This window comes from Oryzias latipes, chromosome 1 (assembly GCF_002234675.1).
Source record: "Oryzias latipes chromosome 1, ASM223467v1".
Lineage (NCBI taxonomy): Eukaryota > Metazoa > Chordata > Actinopteri > Beloniformes > Adrianichthyidae > Oryzias > Oryzias latipes.
Window position 1 is genome coordinate 4,176,445 of NC_019859.2, and position 16,024 is coordinate 4,192,468.

The 16,024-nt window shown below is 45.2% G+C and overlaps 1 protein-coding gene across 2 annotated transcripts in view; it reads left to right on the plus strand.

Annotated features, from left to right (window-relative positions):
• usp34 (ubiquitin specific peptidase 34) overlaps positions 1 to 15,538 on the plus strand; it is a 49,121-nt gene extending 33,583 nt beyond the window's left edge. For both annotated transcript variants that reach the window (XM_023954496.1, XM_023954503.1), the window contains exons 41-78: positions 1,357 to 1,520; positions 1,598 to 1,663; positions 1,788 to 1,934; positions 2,999 to 3,055; positions 3,563 to 3,640; positions 3,730 to 3,824; positions 3,915 to 4,087; positions 4,165 to 4,309; positions 4,395 to 4,473; positions 4,550 to 4,603; positions 4,676 to 4,771; positions 4,863 to 4,927; positions 5,001 to 5,076; positions 5,748 to 5,795; positions 5,875 to 5,940; positions 6,059 to 6,139; positions 6,234 to 6,319; positions 6,545 to 6,713; positions 7,470 to 7,544; positions 7,645 to 7,796; positions 7,877 to 8,030; positions 8,117 to 8,161; positions 8,289 to 8,393; positions 8,877 to 9,024; positions 10,032 to 10,336; positions 10,414 to 10,743; positions 10,855 to 11,012; positions 11,087 to 11,165; positions 11,302 to 11,428; positions 11,531 to 11,638; positions 11,761 to 11,865; positions 12,326 to 12,450; positions 12,522 to 12,645; positions 12,721 to 12,800; positions 12,882 to 13,022; positions 13,104 to 13,244; positions 13,320 to 13,476; positions 14,084 to 15,538. In XM_023954496.1, the coding sequence (XP_023810264.1) occupies positions 1,357 to 1,520; positions 1,598 to 1,663; positions 1,788 to 1,934; positions 2,999 to 3,055; positions 3,563 to 3,640; positions 3,730 to 3,824; positions 3,915 to 4,087; positions 4,165 to 4,309; positions 4,395 to 4,473; positions 4,550 to 4,603; positions 4,676 to 4,771; positions 4,863 to 4,927; positions 5,001 to 5,076; positions 5,748 to 5,795; positions 5,875 to 5,940; positions 6,059 to 6,139; positions 6,234 to 6,319; positions 6,545 to 6,713; positions 7,470 to 7,544; positions 7,645 to 7,796; positions 7,877 to 8,030; positions 8,117 to 8,161; positions 8,289 to 8,393; positions 8,877 to 9,024; positions 10,032 to 10,336; positions 10,414 to 10,743; positions 10,855 to 11,012; positions 11,087 to 11,165; positions 11,302 to 11,428; positions 11,531 to 11,638; positions 11,761 to 11,865; positions 12,326 to 12,450; positions 12,522 to 12,645; positions 12,721 to 12,800; positions 12,882 to 13,022; positions 13,104 to 13,244; positions 13,320 to 13,476; positions 14,084 to 14,802 (5,123 nt within the window). In that variant the 3' untranslated portion in view covers positions 14,803 to 15,538. The remainder of the gene's footprint in view (positions 1 to 1,356; positions 1,521 to 1,597; positions 1,664 to 1,787; positions 1,935 to 2,998; positions 3,056 to 3,562; positions 3,641 to 3,729; positions 3,825 to 3,914; positions 4,088 to 4,164; positions 4,310 to 4,394; positions 4,474 to 4,549; positions 4,604 to 4,675; positions 4,772 to 4,862; positions 4,928 to 5,000; positions 5,077 to 5,747; positions 5,796 to 5,874; positions 5,941 to 6,058; positions 6,140 to 6,233; positions 6,320 to 6,544; positions 6,714 to 7,469; positions 7,545 to 7,644; positions 7,797 to 7,876; positions 8,031 to 8,116; positions 8,162 to 8,288; positions 8,394 to 8,876; positions 9,025 to 10,031; positions 10,337 to 10,413; positions 10,744 to 10,854; positions 11,013 to 11,086; positions 11,166 to 11,301; positions 11,429 to 11,530; positions 11,639 to 11,760; positions 11,866 to 12,325; positions 12,451 to 12,521; positions 12,646 to 12,720; positions 12,801 to 12,881; positions 13,023 to 13,103; positions 13,245 to 13,319; positions 13,477 to 14,083) is intronic.
• Positions 15,539 to 16,024: the final 486 nt, after the last annotated feature.

Consider the following 16,024-nt stretch of genomic DNA (forward strand, 5'->3'; position numbering starts at 1 on the left):
ATTGTTTTCATTTTGTTTTTTTTCATGTTTTTGTTGCAATTATTTTTGCATAAAGTAAATTCAAATGTGCTGTAAATCTCCACAAAAGGAAAGATTCTCTAAGTGTCCTGTTCTATACTTGTAGGTATAAACTTTAGCTTTCATTCTTTTTATTTCAATTGAATAAGAGTGTTTTTATTTTAATGTCTCTTAGCATAAAGTCTTTAATCACCAGGTGAGTTCTGAAATGAAAAATTCATATGTGGTAAATGTTTTCATAGCCCTAAACTTTCAGCCGTAGACCTTTTTTCTTGCTCTTTTCAGTAAAAAAAAAAAAGATTAATCAAATAATAAATGTTTTAGGGAGCAAGCATTCAAGTTGTGAGTTTCTCTTTGAGTTTTTTTAAGTTTCTTGTTCAGAATATCTGAATTTAATTTTTGTGACCTAAATTAAGTTTTGGTAGAAAACCAATATGGGAAACGATTTTTTTCTGTTATTATTTATTGTCGTCATTCGAGAAGATATGAAAGGCTGAGGAGCAAAAAAAGTTTGCTTTTAAGTAATTAACATTTTAATGAAAAGAGCTCAAACTGCCCTTTTAGAAGACAAGAATGTGTGACTCACATGGAGGAAAAACGGGAGTTTTACACTCATCCTGAACTGTATAGACTGGTTTTTACTCGCTGGTTTTATCGGTCAACTGTGTTGACCGATAAAACCAACGGTAATCATCATTATTTAGATCAGAATCAACAAAACAAACCGGGTTAAAACACAAAGATTTTAAAAGATAGAAATGATATTTAGCGCTTCCTGGTTTACTTTAGCAGTAAACAAGACAAACATCCCTGTTGGATTCGATTTTTTTTTTGGGAACAGATCACAAATATCAGAGTTTTTCAGATGTGGAAATCAGCTGGAGGTTCTGTTCATTTTACTGAATTCGCCTATTAGTTTCCTCAAGATCTTTTTTTTTTGTCGAAACAAGGCTGCGTTAACCCTTGTGCTATTTTAGATGACCCCACCCTTACTTTGACGTGTTCTCCCTACCATGACAAAGGTGGAAAGATTTCATGTAATCCATGGACACCAGTGAAGATCACAAACCATAGAAGAAAAAAGGTTCAGAGCACTGACTAGTGGGTCTAGATGACCCAACTCCCAATGTTAAAGTGCCTAGGATAGCACAAGGGGTTACCAGGATCTTGACCAAACATGGATGTGAAACCACAAACCACATCAGACAAAAATACCTACAATAGAAAAATGACCCACAACTCCACAGCAGACGTCAGAACTGTGTAGAACCTCCCTAAATCTGTTATTTTAGATGATAAAGATGCAGAGCTAAACTTCTTTCTGTTTTACCACCTCAGCCTCGCACGCTCCGTACAAGTGGGACTACTGGCCGCACGACGACGTCCGGGCAGAGTGCCGCTTCGTCGGCCTCACCAACCTGGGAGCCACCTGCTACCTGGCCTCCACCATCCAGCAGCTCTACATGATCCCCGAGGCGCGCCAGGCCGTCTTCACAGCTAAGGTGGGTGACCTGCGACCCAGAGCGCCGGAGGTCGCTCAGCTGAACGGGTTCTCATCGATCTGTCCACCTCTGTGCAGTATTCTGAAGAAATCAAACACAAAACCACGTTGCTGGAGCTGCAGAAGATGTTCACGTACCTCATGGCAAGTTTCACGTCGACCTCTGACCTCTTTGATCTTTCCGATTTATTCTCATCGTTGAGAACCGCAGTGAATCAGATAAAGACGGGCAGACGGATCTCTCTCTGGTTTCTGTTTGTTACTTCAGGAGAGCGAGAGGAAAGCCTACAACCCCCGACCGTTCTGCAAAACGTACACTATGGACAAGCAGCCGCTCAACACCGGCGAGCAGAAGGACATGACCGAGTTTTTCACAGACCTCATCACCAAAATAGAAGAGATGTCCCTGGAGCTGGTAACCCACACCGTTTGGTTCAGATGTGACTGAAAGTTCATTTGAAATCCAGTCAAGAGACCAATTACAGCTTTCTGTTTATTTGATCTACAAAACTAGAAAAAAACAAGGCCATGGATTGTTTTTATACGGCGATCCGACCCTCAATCAGGATTATTGATTCAAATATCAAACCACAATTCTTGCTATTTAATACATTATTTTTGAATGGTTGCTATGCGTTTGTCTTTTCAAATATGTATTTAATTTGTCATCCTTTGCATCTTTATTTAGATCGTATATCAACGAAACAAAACAGGATAAAACAAAAAGATTTTAACAGATAGAAATGATATTTATCGCTTCCTGGTTCACTTCAGCAGTAAACTAAACATAAACATCCATGTTGGGTTATTTAATTTAATTTAAATCCTGAAAATGTTCTTTTCCTCACAGCAGATTTGAACTCACAACCTTCCAGCCTCGGGGCAGACACTTACCTGAGGCCACCTAGCTGGTTTAGGTCACTCGCAGTCCAACAGTTTTTACAACAGACACGTTTTATAAACTCTTTTTTTTTTCATCTTTAGTAGAAAAACCAAGAAACTTACAGACTTGTTCCGGCTTCTCCACCAAGCTGGCAGACAGGCACGACGTCACATCATGAGACTTTCGTAATGTTCTTCAGTTTATATTACGATAGTGTGTTGTTTTTCTTTCAAATTGTCAACCATCTTCAAAACAAAATTGTTTTTTCAGAACTCACGTCACTAAACTGAACTTCAGTTTCATTTTTGTCATTTATAAATAATGTCATTTTTTGCAGCCTTTGTTGATTTCATGTGAAATTTATCCGGTAAAGTCATTTTCCAAATGATAAACACTGAACCATAGTTTGACATCCCTGACTTAGTGACATGGCCCTTAGAAAGTTGCTGGTTGGAGTCCCGGCAGGATTCCTCCTGGCTGGGACAGAAAGCTGGCGGTGTTTTCTACACTCGACCCAAAGTGGATCCTCTGAGCAGTTTGTGGGTGTGAATCGAGTGAACGAGGCGTCCTTAACGGTTGTTTTGATGTTTCGACAGAAAAACACAGTGAAGACTTTGTTTGGAGGCGTCATCACCAACAACGTTGTTTCCCTGGTGAGTTGAAAGAAAATAAACTTCCTTTACATTTCACATGACTGATGTAGTTTGACACAACTTTGACTCAACTTTTTTTGAAAAGGTGAATTTTTCTGGATTTCTCTGGATATATTCCAGTTGCTTAATAAACCAAATTTAGACTTCCAAGTATTGAAACGTCTCTTTATGTTCAGTTTTTTTTTATGGAAAAAAGAATACAAACTTTTTTTTTGTATTTATACAGTAGAAACCCTTTGAGTCTTTTGTTTATTTTTTGTAGTTTAAAAAGTTCATTGAACCCTAAACACTGATCTCACCCAGCAAAAATAACAGCTTTTAGGTTTTTTTCTCCAAAATATCTTCAAACATTTACTTCATTAGGTTAGGTTTTTGCTTACCTAAAATAGCAAAAAAACACAGAACAATTATGGATCTTTACAAATTTGTGATTATAATTCAACCTAAAACGATGTTATTGAGCATGAACGGGAGTCCTGCATCTGTTTTTTCTGTGTTTTCCTGCAGGATTGTGACCACGTGAGTCAGACGGCGGAGGAGTTTTACACGGTCCGGTGCCAAGTGGCAGATATGAAGAACATCTATGTGAGGATGAGGCTCCTCTGATGCTGCTGATTGAAGGACCGCCTTGTCTTTAGGTTGTACACTGACTTTCTCCTCTCCTCTCTCCTCAGGAGTCTCTGGATGAGGTGACCATCAAAGACACCCTGGAGGGCGACAACATGTACACCTGCTCGCAGTGCGGCAAGAAGGTCCGCGCGGAGAAAAGGTGGGACGAATCCTGAAACCCTGCTGTTAAAAACTGTTAAGAATCTAAATCCCATCGTAAACTTCAAACTTTTTTTGTTTTGTTTTACAGGGCTTGTTTCAAGAAACTGCCTCGAATCCTGAGCTTCAACACCATGAGATACACCTTTAACATGGTGACCATGATGAAGGAAAAGGTCAACACGCACTTCTCCTTCCCTTTGAGGCTTGACATGACCTCGTACACGGAGGACTTCCTCATGGGAAAGGGCGAGCGCAAAGACGGTCCGTCTGAACGCACTCGCTTCTGATGAGCCAGTTCTGGTGGGACGGCCTGGATTCTAACTCGTGACTCGTTTCAGGTTTTCGGGAAGAAAGAAAGGCCACAGAGAGTTATGAGTACGACCTCATCGGCGTCACGGTGCACACAGGAACAGCGGACGGCGGCCACTACTACAGCTTCATCAGGGACATCATCAACCCTTATGCACACAAGAACAATAAGTGGTGGGCACAAACGCCGAATGGAGGTCGGGACGCGGCGGTGGCGGCAAATCCAGGTCTCTGACGGCTTCTGTTGTTGCACCTGCAGGTACCTCTTCAACGATGCCGAGGTGAAACCCTTCGACTCGGCACAGCTGGCCTCTGAGTGCTTCGGAGGGGAGATGACTGTATGTCCAAAACTTTATTTAAAAACAAAGCTGCGCTAACCCACCCCTGACCTTTGCTGTTTTCCTCATGTTTCAGACTAAAACCTACGACTCTGTCACTGACAAGTTTATGGACTTCTCTTTTGAGAAGGTTAGCAGCACTTGTGGGCAACTTTTGCTTTTAGTCTCACGAACTTATCAACTTCTACGTTTACATTTACAGACACACAGTGCCTACATGCTCTTTTACAAGAGAGTGGAGCTGGAGGAGGAGAACGGGAAGGACTTCAGCTTTGATGTGTCTCCTGATCTGCTGGAGGTACTTTCCTCTTTTTTATTTTTAAAAATACAAGCTATAAAAACCTCTTCACCTGCATCTGAAATCTTCCTGTCTGTGTTTTGTTTTTCAGTGGATTTGGCATGACAACATGCAGTTTCTGCAGGACAAAAACATTTTTGAGCACACCTACTTTGGGTGAGTTTGCGGTTCTTTTGTCGGTTGGTCCCGGCTGGTGATCGGCGCTCACGCGGTCTCTGCTTGTCTGCAGGTTTATGTGGCAGCTGTGCAGCAGTATCCCCAGCACTCTGCCGGACCCCAAAGCCGTCTCCCTCATGACCGCAAAGGTGAGAATCAGCAAAACAGCAGCCGCACAACAAGGAGATTTCAGGAATCTAAAGAACTTTTTACCGACATTTCTTTACCGTTCCCCTAGATAAACATTTAAGTTTCAAAGAAGCTTAGATTTTTTTGCTTTAAAGGCAGACTCTGATGAAAACACTGTTTTTAACACATTATTTCTCATGATGGAGGATATGTATGTAGAAAGTACAACTTAAAATTGCATTTCTGAATATTACTTTATTCATGCGGAAAAATGCTATTAAAAAAAGCACTGCGTTGTTTGGAGAAACAATACAGCCAATCAGGATGCAGAACACAATGCACTTTAAAAAAAAAAATGCAAAATTGCTATGAAAAAAAATCTCAGAGGCCGCGATTCTAGCGGACGACTATACATTCATAGATGTTAAAAACAGAAACTCTAAGGAACTTTATAGATATTCAGAAAGTTTTGGCAAAGGGGAGATATTGATGCATTTGTGCTTAATTGAAATCTAAGCTTTTTTTTTTTTTTATTCAGATCCGGACTGTTTTAGTTATAGCGATATTAGCGTTATTAGCAAACCTCAACAGATATAACTCTGTAGATTCTAACATTTTTTGCTATTTTTCCTTCTCTTATCGTTGCACATCAGCTGTAAAATTTACTTTTATGTTCTGTTTTTTTCTGCAGCTCAGCACATCTTTTGTACTGGAGACTTTCATTCACTCCAAAGAAAAGGTAAAATCCTCTCTTTGCTGTTGCACCTGTAGTTATGTGAGACGAAATGACTCCTCCCTCCTTCCTCTTCTGTCTCCAGCCCACCATGCTGCAGTGGATTGAGCTTCTCACCAAACAGTTCAACAACAGCCAGGCCGCCTGCGAGGTCTGAGCTTTCACAGTTTAACTGCTTTTACTGCTTCAGTTGGGTTGTTTTTCAAATAATTAGGAAGTGAGGGGATTAAGTTTAGGAAGTAATCGGAGAAAACCTGCTCTTCTTTCAGTGGTTTTTGGATCGAATGGCTGATGACAACTGGTGGCCAATGCAGATCCTCATCAAGTGTCCCAACCAGATTGTTAGACAGGTTAGTTCATTCTTGTTATCATTAGTAGTTCTATGAGGATGTTTTATTTGCGGTTTCCTGGTTAAAAACGTCGTCCTCCTTCTTCCTCCTCCAGATGTTCCAGAGGTTGTGCATTCATGTCATCCAGAGGCTGCGTCCGGTTCACGCTCACCTGTACCTACAGCCCGGCATGGAGGACGGGTAGGTCTGAGGGTTTTGGCTCTTTTCTGCTGTGAAGGGTCTTATTGTTGACTGCGGAAATGTGCGGCACAAACCTTAGTGCTTGTGAATTTTGACAGCCACAGAAAACTTCATCTGAACGTGACGCGGCTACGAGGCTCTGAGAAAGATGTGTGGCTCCAAAAAAGTATTTAGGAGGCATCGGGAGGAAGTTTCTGGATTATTAATCTTCCCTGCTGTTTGCAGTTCCGACGACATGGACGGCCCGGTGGAGGATATTGGGAGTCGATCCTGCGTCACTCGCTTCGTTAAGACGCTGCTGTCCATCATGGAGCACGGCGTGAAGCCGCACAGCAAGCACCTGACCGAGTACTTCGCCTTCCTCTACGAGTTCGCCAAGATGGGAGAAGAGGAGGTTTGTCTGAGTAACAGCGCCCACTCTGGAGGGAAATTGTGGAAAACAGCAATTTAAAGACCCACTCGGATGGAAATTGTACATTTTCTTGTGGAATTTTTTTAATGATGGTATACGTAAATTAAGAAAATCAGGCTTAAAATTGCATTTCTGAGAATTTCTTTACTCAAATAGTTTTGAATAAGGAGCAGACACAAAAAAGCTGTTAAAAAAAAAAAACCGCTCATTAGTGACGTAGAACATCCGCTGGGCGGGACCACAAGCTCCCTGCTCCGCCCCTTTCTGATGCATCCCCTTGCAGGCAGAGGATCCATGTACACCTTTGTTTTCCTCGTCTGAGCTGGAAGCTGGCTCCAAAATGTACGGCTGGATGGCTCCAATAGTGCTCGTTGGGTTGGGGGTGTGGGGGGCTGTAAGCTGCCGGGAGAGTGGTTGGCAAACAGAGAGCTCTCAGCAACAGGGAGAGGGGATTGGGTTTCTCCGCACCAACGGTTCAGCCCGTAACTCGGGTGAAATTCTAATGAACTCCTGCCGCTCTGCAGAAACTATGTCCTAGAAAATGAAACCTTTTTAGATTTTAGCTTAAAATGACATGATTACAATGAAAAGACTGCTGGGAACTTTCTTACAATAAGTCAAAAGATGATTGGAGTGGGACTTTAATGACTGTTGAAACCACTTTGAATCAAGATATGCCTGTTCTTTAGCTACTTATTTTGAGTTTATGATGAATTTTTGTCCTTTTTTTTGGTCCAGAGTCAGTTCTTGCTCTCGCTGCAAGCCATCTCCATCATGGTGCATTTCTACATGGGAACCAAAGGCCCAGAAAATGTACGTTTCCACACAAGAGACCCTCATAATTCCTCCTCTAAATGATTTTTCAGTGTAGCTCTAAGGAAAGATGCACAATAAATGCCGATTGTCCTCCCAGCCTCAGGTGGAGGTGCTGTCAGAGGAGGAGGCAGAGGAGGAGGACGAGGAGGAGGACATCTTGTCTCTGGCGGAGGAGAAGTACCGCCCCGCAGCTCTGGAGAAGATGATTGCCCTCATCGCTCTGCTGGTGGAGCAGTCTCGCTCCGAGAGGTGCGGGGCTCTCCTGTGACTGATGTTTTCTGTTGGAGCCCCCCTGCAGGCACCCCTCACTCCCTGCCCTCTCTGCCCAGGCACCTGACTCTGTCCCAGAGCGACATGGCCGCCCTGACCGGAGGGAAGGGTTTCCCGTTCCTCTTCCAGCACATCCGAGACGGCATCAACATCCGGCAGACCTGCAACCTCATCTTCAGCCTCTGTCGCTATAACAACCGGCTGGCCGAACACGTAGGTTAAAGGGTTTGGTCTCATGAAAGGAGGAACATCTGAGACGTTTCGCTCGTAGTATTGAACTGTCTTCACTGTCTTCACAGATTGTTTCCATGCTTTTCACCTCCATTGCAAAGCTCACACCTGAGGTACGAAACAAAACACCAGCTTATCCTCCTGCTGATCCACCTCCAGTTTAGACCTTCTAACCCTGTTCTGGAACATTTTCCTCCTCTGGATCAGCTTTTGATGGTTTTATTTCATTTCTTCCTTCAGGCGGCGAATCCTTTCTTCAAACTGCTGACGATGCTGATGGAGTTTGCAGGAGGACCTCCGGGGATGCCTTCGTTCGCCTCCTACATCCTCCAGAGAATCTGGGAGGTAAATGTTCAGGATGACACAAAATAACTCCTACATGAAATCCTCGTTATTAACATGCATGTATGGCTTAGTTTAAAGACCCACTCTGATGAAAATCATGATGTGGTTGTGTTAACGTAGCATCTCTTTTGGTAATTCTGTATTCAAGTCGTTCTGGGTCATGAGCTGACAAAGAAAAATGCAGTTTTACATTGTAGAAAATTTGCTGCAACAAGCTCCCTGCTCTGAGTTCTCAGCAGTAGAGAGGGGAAGTGGGGCGGGGTTGCTCTGCACCAACAGTCCCATTCACATCGTGGAGGTGAATTTCTAACGAACTGTGCAGAAACTATGTTCTCGAAAACGAAACAGATTTTTAGATTTAGGCTAAAAATGTCATATTTATAGTTAGAAAATGTGTAAAGCTGAGAAGCCCAAAAGACTAACAAAATAAAGACTGTATACGGATGAAGTATAGATCAGACGTCTGTGCTTCGTTCTCCTCAGGTGATCGAATACAACCCGTCCCAGTGTCTGGACTGGCTGGCCGTCCAAACTCCCCGAAACAAGCTGGCTCACAGCTGGGTTCTGCAGAACATGGAGAACTGGGTGGAACGCTTCCTGCTGGCGCACAATTACCCACGAGTCCGCACATGTGAGGCTCCGCCTACTCATTTCATCCCGAATGTTAAATTCACTTCTCATATCATACATAAATGTGCTTTATTAGTAAAAACCTTTTTTTTGTAGTCTAAAGGTAAAGAATGACTTGATGGGACACATGCAGTGTTGTGTTTCAGTGCTTAAAATTTCCAAAAATGCTGTTTTCTAGAAAGAAAGTGTTAAACTTTTAGTTAATTCTTATTCTGAGTAGTTTGAGTGTGTATGTTATGTGTTTCTTTAATTCTGTCCCACAGCAGTCCTGGACTGCAAGGATCGGATCGGTTTCACAATTTCTTCTTTCTTACTACTTGAGCAAGAATTTGATCTCTGTTTCATACTCAAACACTCACCAAAGTTTGCACGCACTTAGTGCCCGGTGAAAAATAAATTTGGGCCATATTGATTGCCCCCCCAAATAGAAAATGATGACATCACAGCAGGAGAAACCATCAACAAAATGATTGGCGCAAAAATCTCTTCAGAGGCTCAAAGACAAATTTCTAAATCTACAAATGAAAGCAAAACACTTGTCAAGATCATCCAAAGGACGTTTTAAAAGTATTATGGGATGGCCACAGGACCTACAGCTGGGCTTGTTGTGAAGTGCGAAAGTTGACTAACATTTTTCCACAATATATCAAAAAAAAGAAAACTTTTGTTGGAACTGCACGATATTACACAACCCAGGTTAAGTCTGCAACCACAACCGATGTTCTGTTGACCTTTGACCTCGGGAAGAAGCTACCATCTTTAATTAAAAAGTAAATAAATAAATCACCTTTTACACCGGCTACAATTTAAACTCCTTCCAGGGATTTCGATCCATCGCTTCCTAACTCCTCAAGCATCACTGGAAAGTTAGTTTGGGAAGAAATTTTTTTCATTTCAATTTTTCAATTTTGGTGTGGCTCCAAGGTGACCAGTAATATGAAATGGTTAGCTTTAGAGGATTGGAGACATGGATGGGCTCTGATGTTTCATCGGTTTTCTTTCCTCCAGCGGCGGCGTACCTCCTGGTCTCCCTCATACCCAGCAACTCCTTCCGTCAGATGTTTCGCTCCACGCGCTCCCTCCACCTGCCGACGCGTGAGCTGCCGCTGTCGCCCGACACCACGGTTGTTCTCCATCAGGTCTACAACCTGCTCCTGGGTTTGCTGGGCCGCGCCAAGCTGTACGTGGACGCCAGCGTTCACGGCACCACCAAGCTCATGCAGTACTTCAGCTTCATGACATACTGCCTCATCTCCAAGACGGAGAAGCTCATGTTCTCGGGATACTTCATGGATCTCTGGAACCTTTTCCAGGTTTGTGGTTTTGGTAGATTTCGGTTAATGTTCACATGATGACAGATGAAAAAAAGTTTGGTCTCGTTTTCCTGCAGCCCAAACTGTCCGAGCCCGCCATCGCCACCAACCACAACAAGCAGGCGCTGCTGTCCTTCTGGTACAACGTGTGTGTGGACTGTCCTGAGAACGTCCGGCTGGTGGTGCAGAACCCCGTGGTGACCAAGAACATCGCCTTCAACTACATCCTGGCCGATCACGACGACCAGGAGGTGGTGCTCTTTAACCGCGGCATGCTGCCGGCTTACTACGGCATCCTGCGCTTGTGCTGCGAGCAGTCGCCCGCGTTCACCCGCCAGCTGGCGTCACACCAAAACATCCAGTGGGCCTTCAAAAACCTGACCCCACACGCCAGCCAGTATCCAGGGGTGAGGGTCCAAGCTTCAGCCCCGTGGCACAGACCTGATGATTCGGGACTGGAGCTCCAGGGACTGTCTTAAAAAACGCCCAAAGTAAAGATTTGTTTGATCTGCTTCCAGGCGGTGGAGGAGCTCTTTAACTTGATGCAGCTGTTCGTGGCGCAGCGTCCCGACATGAGGGAGGAGGAGCTGGAGGACATCAAGCAGTTCAAGAAAACCACCATCAGCTGCTACCTGCGCTGCCTGGACGGCCGCTCCTGCTGGACCACGCTCATCAGGTCAGCCCCTGAAAGGCCTGTCCGGACGCGGCTGGAGTCCGCGGTGCGATCATTTTCTCCTCTGTCGCCCTCAGTGCCTTCAGAGTTCTGCTGGAGAACGACGAGGACCGGCTGCTGGTGGTCTTCAACAGAGGGCTCATTCTCATGACGGAGGTGCGTTCAGGGTCACTGTAGAAAGAAGAGCCTGTGATTTAAGTCACTTTATTTATTTTTTGAACCTAAAACTGAATTAAATCAAACAACATGACTATGGAGAGCAGATGGTGACGGTCAGTCTGTGTCTCTGCAGAGCTTCAACACTCTGCACATGATGTACCACGAAGCGACTGCCTGTCACGTCACCGGAGACCTGGTGGAGCTGCTCTCCATCTTCCTGTCCGTCCTGAAATCCACGCGGCCGTACCTGCAGCGCAAAGGTCAGAGCCCGCCCTCTCCCATGACCCTGAATGCAGAATCCAGCTGCAAAGCTGGGATTTTCCTCCTCTGCTCTGAACGCTCCTTTCAACTCCTCACCTCAGACGTGAAGCAGGCTCTGATTCAGTGGCAGGAGAGGATCGACTTTGCACACAAGCTCCTCACACTCCTCAACTCCTACAGTCCTCCAGAGCTGCGCAACGCCTGCCTGGGTAACGTTGACACTTTTTAACTCCAAAACTCCCAGATATGCAGCACACGGAGGTTTTCCTTTAATGCAACAGGGATCTGAAGTCCAGCTGCTGCTTTTACACGTTTCTCCGCCTTTTTGCAGACGTCCTGAAGGAGCTGGTTCTTCTGAGTCCACACGACTTCCTGCACACCCTCGTCCCGTTCCTGCAGCACAACCACTGCACCTACCATCACAGCAACATTCCCAGTGAGTCGTCTCCACCTGACCTTTTCCGTGGTTTTTGCTTCAGACTTAGGGATGGGTCCGTCTGAAACTGATCCAAAAACCAACACAAACGTAAAACTTAGATCTATTAAAGGTAAATGTAAATTGATTAAATGCAAAATGTATTAAATTTCTGGCTGTTTGTGTTGAGAAAATACCTAACAGTCTAAGGAACTCCAAATGAAATATAGTCAAGCAGCAAAGAAAACAGGAACTTTTCATCAAAGTACAACATGTTTCATTTTTTTTTTCCTTTTTGATTATCACTGAAAGCAGATTCCCAATAGCATTTGTGTTTGGGCTCCACGGGAAGGAAAGTAACTTTGTTTAAACAGAAACAAGATTAAACACAGAAAAAACAGTTTGAATCCTGTTGCTGAAAAACAAGAACATGTTGAAAACACCATTTTCATTGGAGTTTCAATGCTATTTGTGTTTCCAGTGTCCTTCGGGCCCTACCTGCCCTGCAGAGAGAACATCAAACTGATGGGAGCCAAAAACAACATCCGACCTCCGAGACCGGAGCTCAACATGTGTCTGCTGCCCTCTCTGGTGGAGAGCAGTAAGGTAAGAGCGGTCGCCCATGTGCCATCCAACCTTTCACGGAGCTCAGCGGTGACCTGGATTGTGCTCGTCAGGGAAAAGACGAGGCGTACGACCGGATGCTGCTGGACTACTTCCTGTCCTACCACCAGTTCATCCACCTGCTGTGCCGCGTGGCCATCAACTGCGAGAAGTTCACCGACACGCTCGTCAAACTGAGTATGTGTCAGACGGATGCAGTTCCACCTGCAGACGCGTTCAGAGTCACTGCCATGCTGTCCCTCTTCCCCTCAGGTGTGCTGATCGCATACGAAGGACTTCCTCTTCATCTCTCGCTCTTCCCCAAACTGTGGACGGAGCTCTGTCAGTCATCGGTACGACACAGTCGCTGCTCTCGCCGGCTTGATTCAAAGACTTGTGCTAATAAAGATTCACGGTTTCTATTGATTTTTAAGTCTGCGATGGCAAAAACCTGCGTAAAGCTGCTGTGTGAAGATCCGGCCTTCAGCGAGTACATCAAGTGTATCCTGATGGATGAGAGGACGTTCCTCAACAATAATGTGGCCTATTCCTTCCTCACCTGCTTCATGCACAAAGTAACAACCCAAAACTCTGATGAACCAAAAGGGAAACTCCTTCATACTGAACCTACAGGAACGTTGTTGTGTTTTCTGTAGGTCCAGGTGCTGTCGAGTCCCAGCTCCTCCAACCTGATCGGCGTTCTGGTGACGAACCTTCTGAGCGAGCAGAGCAACCTCCAGCCTGAGCTGGCCGCTCACCATGCAGAGCTCAACAAGACCAGCAGCCTCCTCAACGCCGTACGAGCACAAACGCACACACGGAACGTGCTCCAGCTGCCCGCCGCGCCTGAACTGTTTATCTGTTCCCATCAGGACCTGCGGGCGCTGGTGCTGCTGCTGTCGGTCCAGCCGCCTCAGGCCGTCGATCCGGCTCTGAGTCCGGCGCTGCAGGAGCTGCTGACTCGCTGTCGCCTCTGCATTCAGCAGCGCAGCACTTTAGAACTGGAGGTCAAAGACCACAAGTCCAAAGGTACGGCAACTGCTGCTGCTGAGTGCACACTGACGCACACAAATGTGCTTTAACGCACACTACTGCGCATTTACGTACAGTAACGTGCACACTGGTGTGCACTAACATGCACTCACGTACTCGCACATGTTAACGCACTCACATGCACTAATACGCACTTTAGAGCTAACCCGCATTAACGCATGCTAACGCACACTAATATGTGCTGACATGCTCTTCTGCGCGCCAACACACATTTGCACATATTCTTACACGCACTCACATGCTAACACTTATTTACATGCACTCTAACATAATTGCACACGCTAACACACTCACACGTTCTTATGCTCTGACGTGTGCTGACACACTAACTTGCAGTAACATGCACTGTCGGACACTACACGGTGCTATGAGAGCTAACACACAATCGCACACACTATCACACGTTCTCATTTGTTCACACATGGTAGGACGCACTTACACAAACTCACACACATGTACTAACTAGCATTAACAGACAGGGGAGTGCTCGAACACACACCGACTCACTTGCTGAGCATCTGTTGACCTCCTGCTGCCGCGTGACGGTTCCCCCTTTCACCTGTGATGCTATTTTGTGTGTCAGCTGAGGACGAGGGCGCCACGCCGGTGAAGCGGCGGAGGATGAGCAGCGATGACGACGCAGCTGCTGATGGAGCCGCTCCGCTCTGCGTCGCCTCCACCTCTTCCTCCTCGGCTCTTCCCACCTGCGGCGACGCAAAAGCCGACCACCAGGAGGCGCTGACACCCACCAGCACCTCTGACACAGAGACACGAGACTCCTCCTCCCTGATAGACCCTGGCACTGAGCAGGACCCCCCCTCCCCTGACTCCAACCCGGCCACCTCTGGAAATCTAGACTCCTCACCTAAAGAGGAGAAGATGGAGGCCTCCTCATCGTCCTCCTCCTCGTTCTCATCCTCCTCTTCCTCTCTGATGCAGGAGGCTGGGGAAGGATTTGTCCAGGGGGAGGAGCCGGAGCCTCAGCGCCATGTAGGAACAGCTGAGGAGCACGGGGAGGAGGCGAAGAAGGGGGCAGGGACTTCGACCTCCGCTGACGAGGAGAAAGAAAAGGAGGCAGGCTCACAGGCTGGAATCAGCCCTGCTCCCCCACAGCTGGAGGAGACCACTCTCCCATCAGCTATGGGACTAGTAGGGGAGGGGCCAGAAAGCTGCAGTAGCCACGCCTCCTCCGCACAGATGAGCAGCGACACACCTGACATGCTGGACATGCTGTACAGGACTGTGGACGCGGCCATCGCCATAGTTACCAAGCTCTCTACAAAAGGTCCGCCCTCTTCATGACATCATCAGCGCACAGCCAACATGTGATCAGAACTTGCCCCCCCCCCCCAGCCCAACTCCAACTTTTCATTTGGTTCCGCCGCCGTTTCCGTGCTGCAGTCCGTTGCCTTCCGCCGACGTTCCCGCCGGTCCGTTCAGCTTCAGTGACTCGCCGTGTCGTCCCGCTCCGATCAAATCAACTCCACGCAAAGCCAACTCCACGTCGAACGAAGAAATTAAAACAAAGTCGAGAGAAAAAAAAAGAAAACGAGCTGCAGCACATTTTTTCAAGGGCAAAAAAAAAAAAAAAGAAAAAAACCCCGAAGGCTTTCGTGTGCGTGTTTTATACTGGATTGAGTTTGTTTGGAAAGTGATTTTATTTGTTTGAGGTTTGCTGTAACGGGGAAAGGTTTACACGACTTTTGTCTCCTATGTAATTTAATTTTATTGCATTTTTACTGTGTATAAAAACGGTCGTCCTCTGTGCCAGTTTTGTACTTTAAGAACGAGGCAAAAGAAAGTTGCCTTGAGTTTTTCTGTGGTTTAATTATCCAGAAACCAAGTTTACCTGTAAATTAAGAGAACCACAAAGAACTTGATTCTGTAAAGAATCCTCTCTAGTCATTGCCTGAAGGTGTATATGAAAAACTTTAGAAAAAATATATAATTATCTTTATATAAATATATATAAATCTATAATTATATAAAAGCGGTGCTTTATTTGACTGTGGTTAAAATAAAGCCCCTCATGTTGGACCAGCTGGAGCTTTTATTTTCTTTACTGAACTACATTCCATAATGTTTATTTTTTGGCTGCTTCTGCTGTGTTCTGATGATTCTTTTGACTTTATTTTAACAAAAATGACTAATAAAAGCAGTTTTAATATGAAGGGTTACAAAACTAAAAAAAGTCTTTTGTTTTGTTTTTTATTTAAAACTGAAATAAATAAAATGGATGCAGCGAGGGATGCTGTAGGGCCCACAGATGCCAGCCCCACCTTTGCCGCCACCCTTTAAACTTTTCTGTAGGGTTGGTCTCCATAGCAACAGTTTTATGTTTTTGGTTGGGCTAAGAGTAACAAACAGGTCTATTTAATTTTTTTTTTTTTTTTGGAAGATTCTGCAAAAGGGAATTTATGGATTTCCTTGGCAACTGAGATTTTTTTTTTTTTTTTGTTAACCACATCCACATTATTTAAAAAATGTATTTGTATGCTATATTATTTCTTTCAGCTTGAGCCAG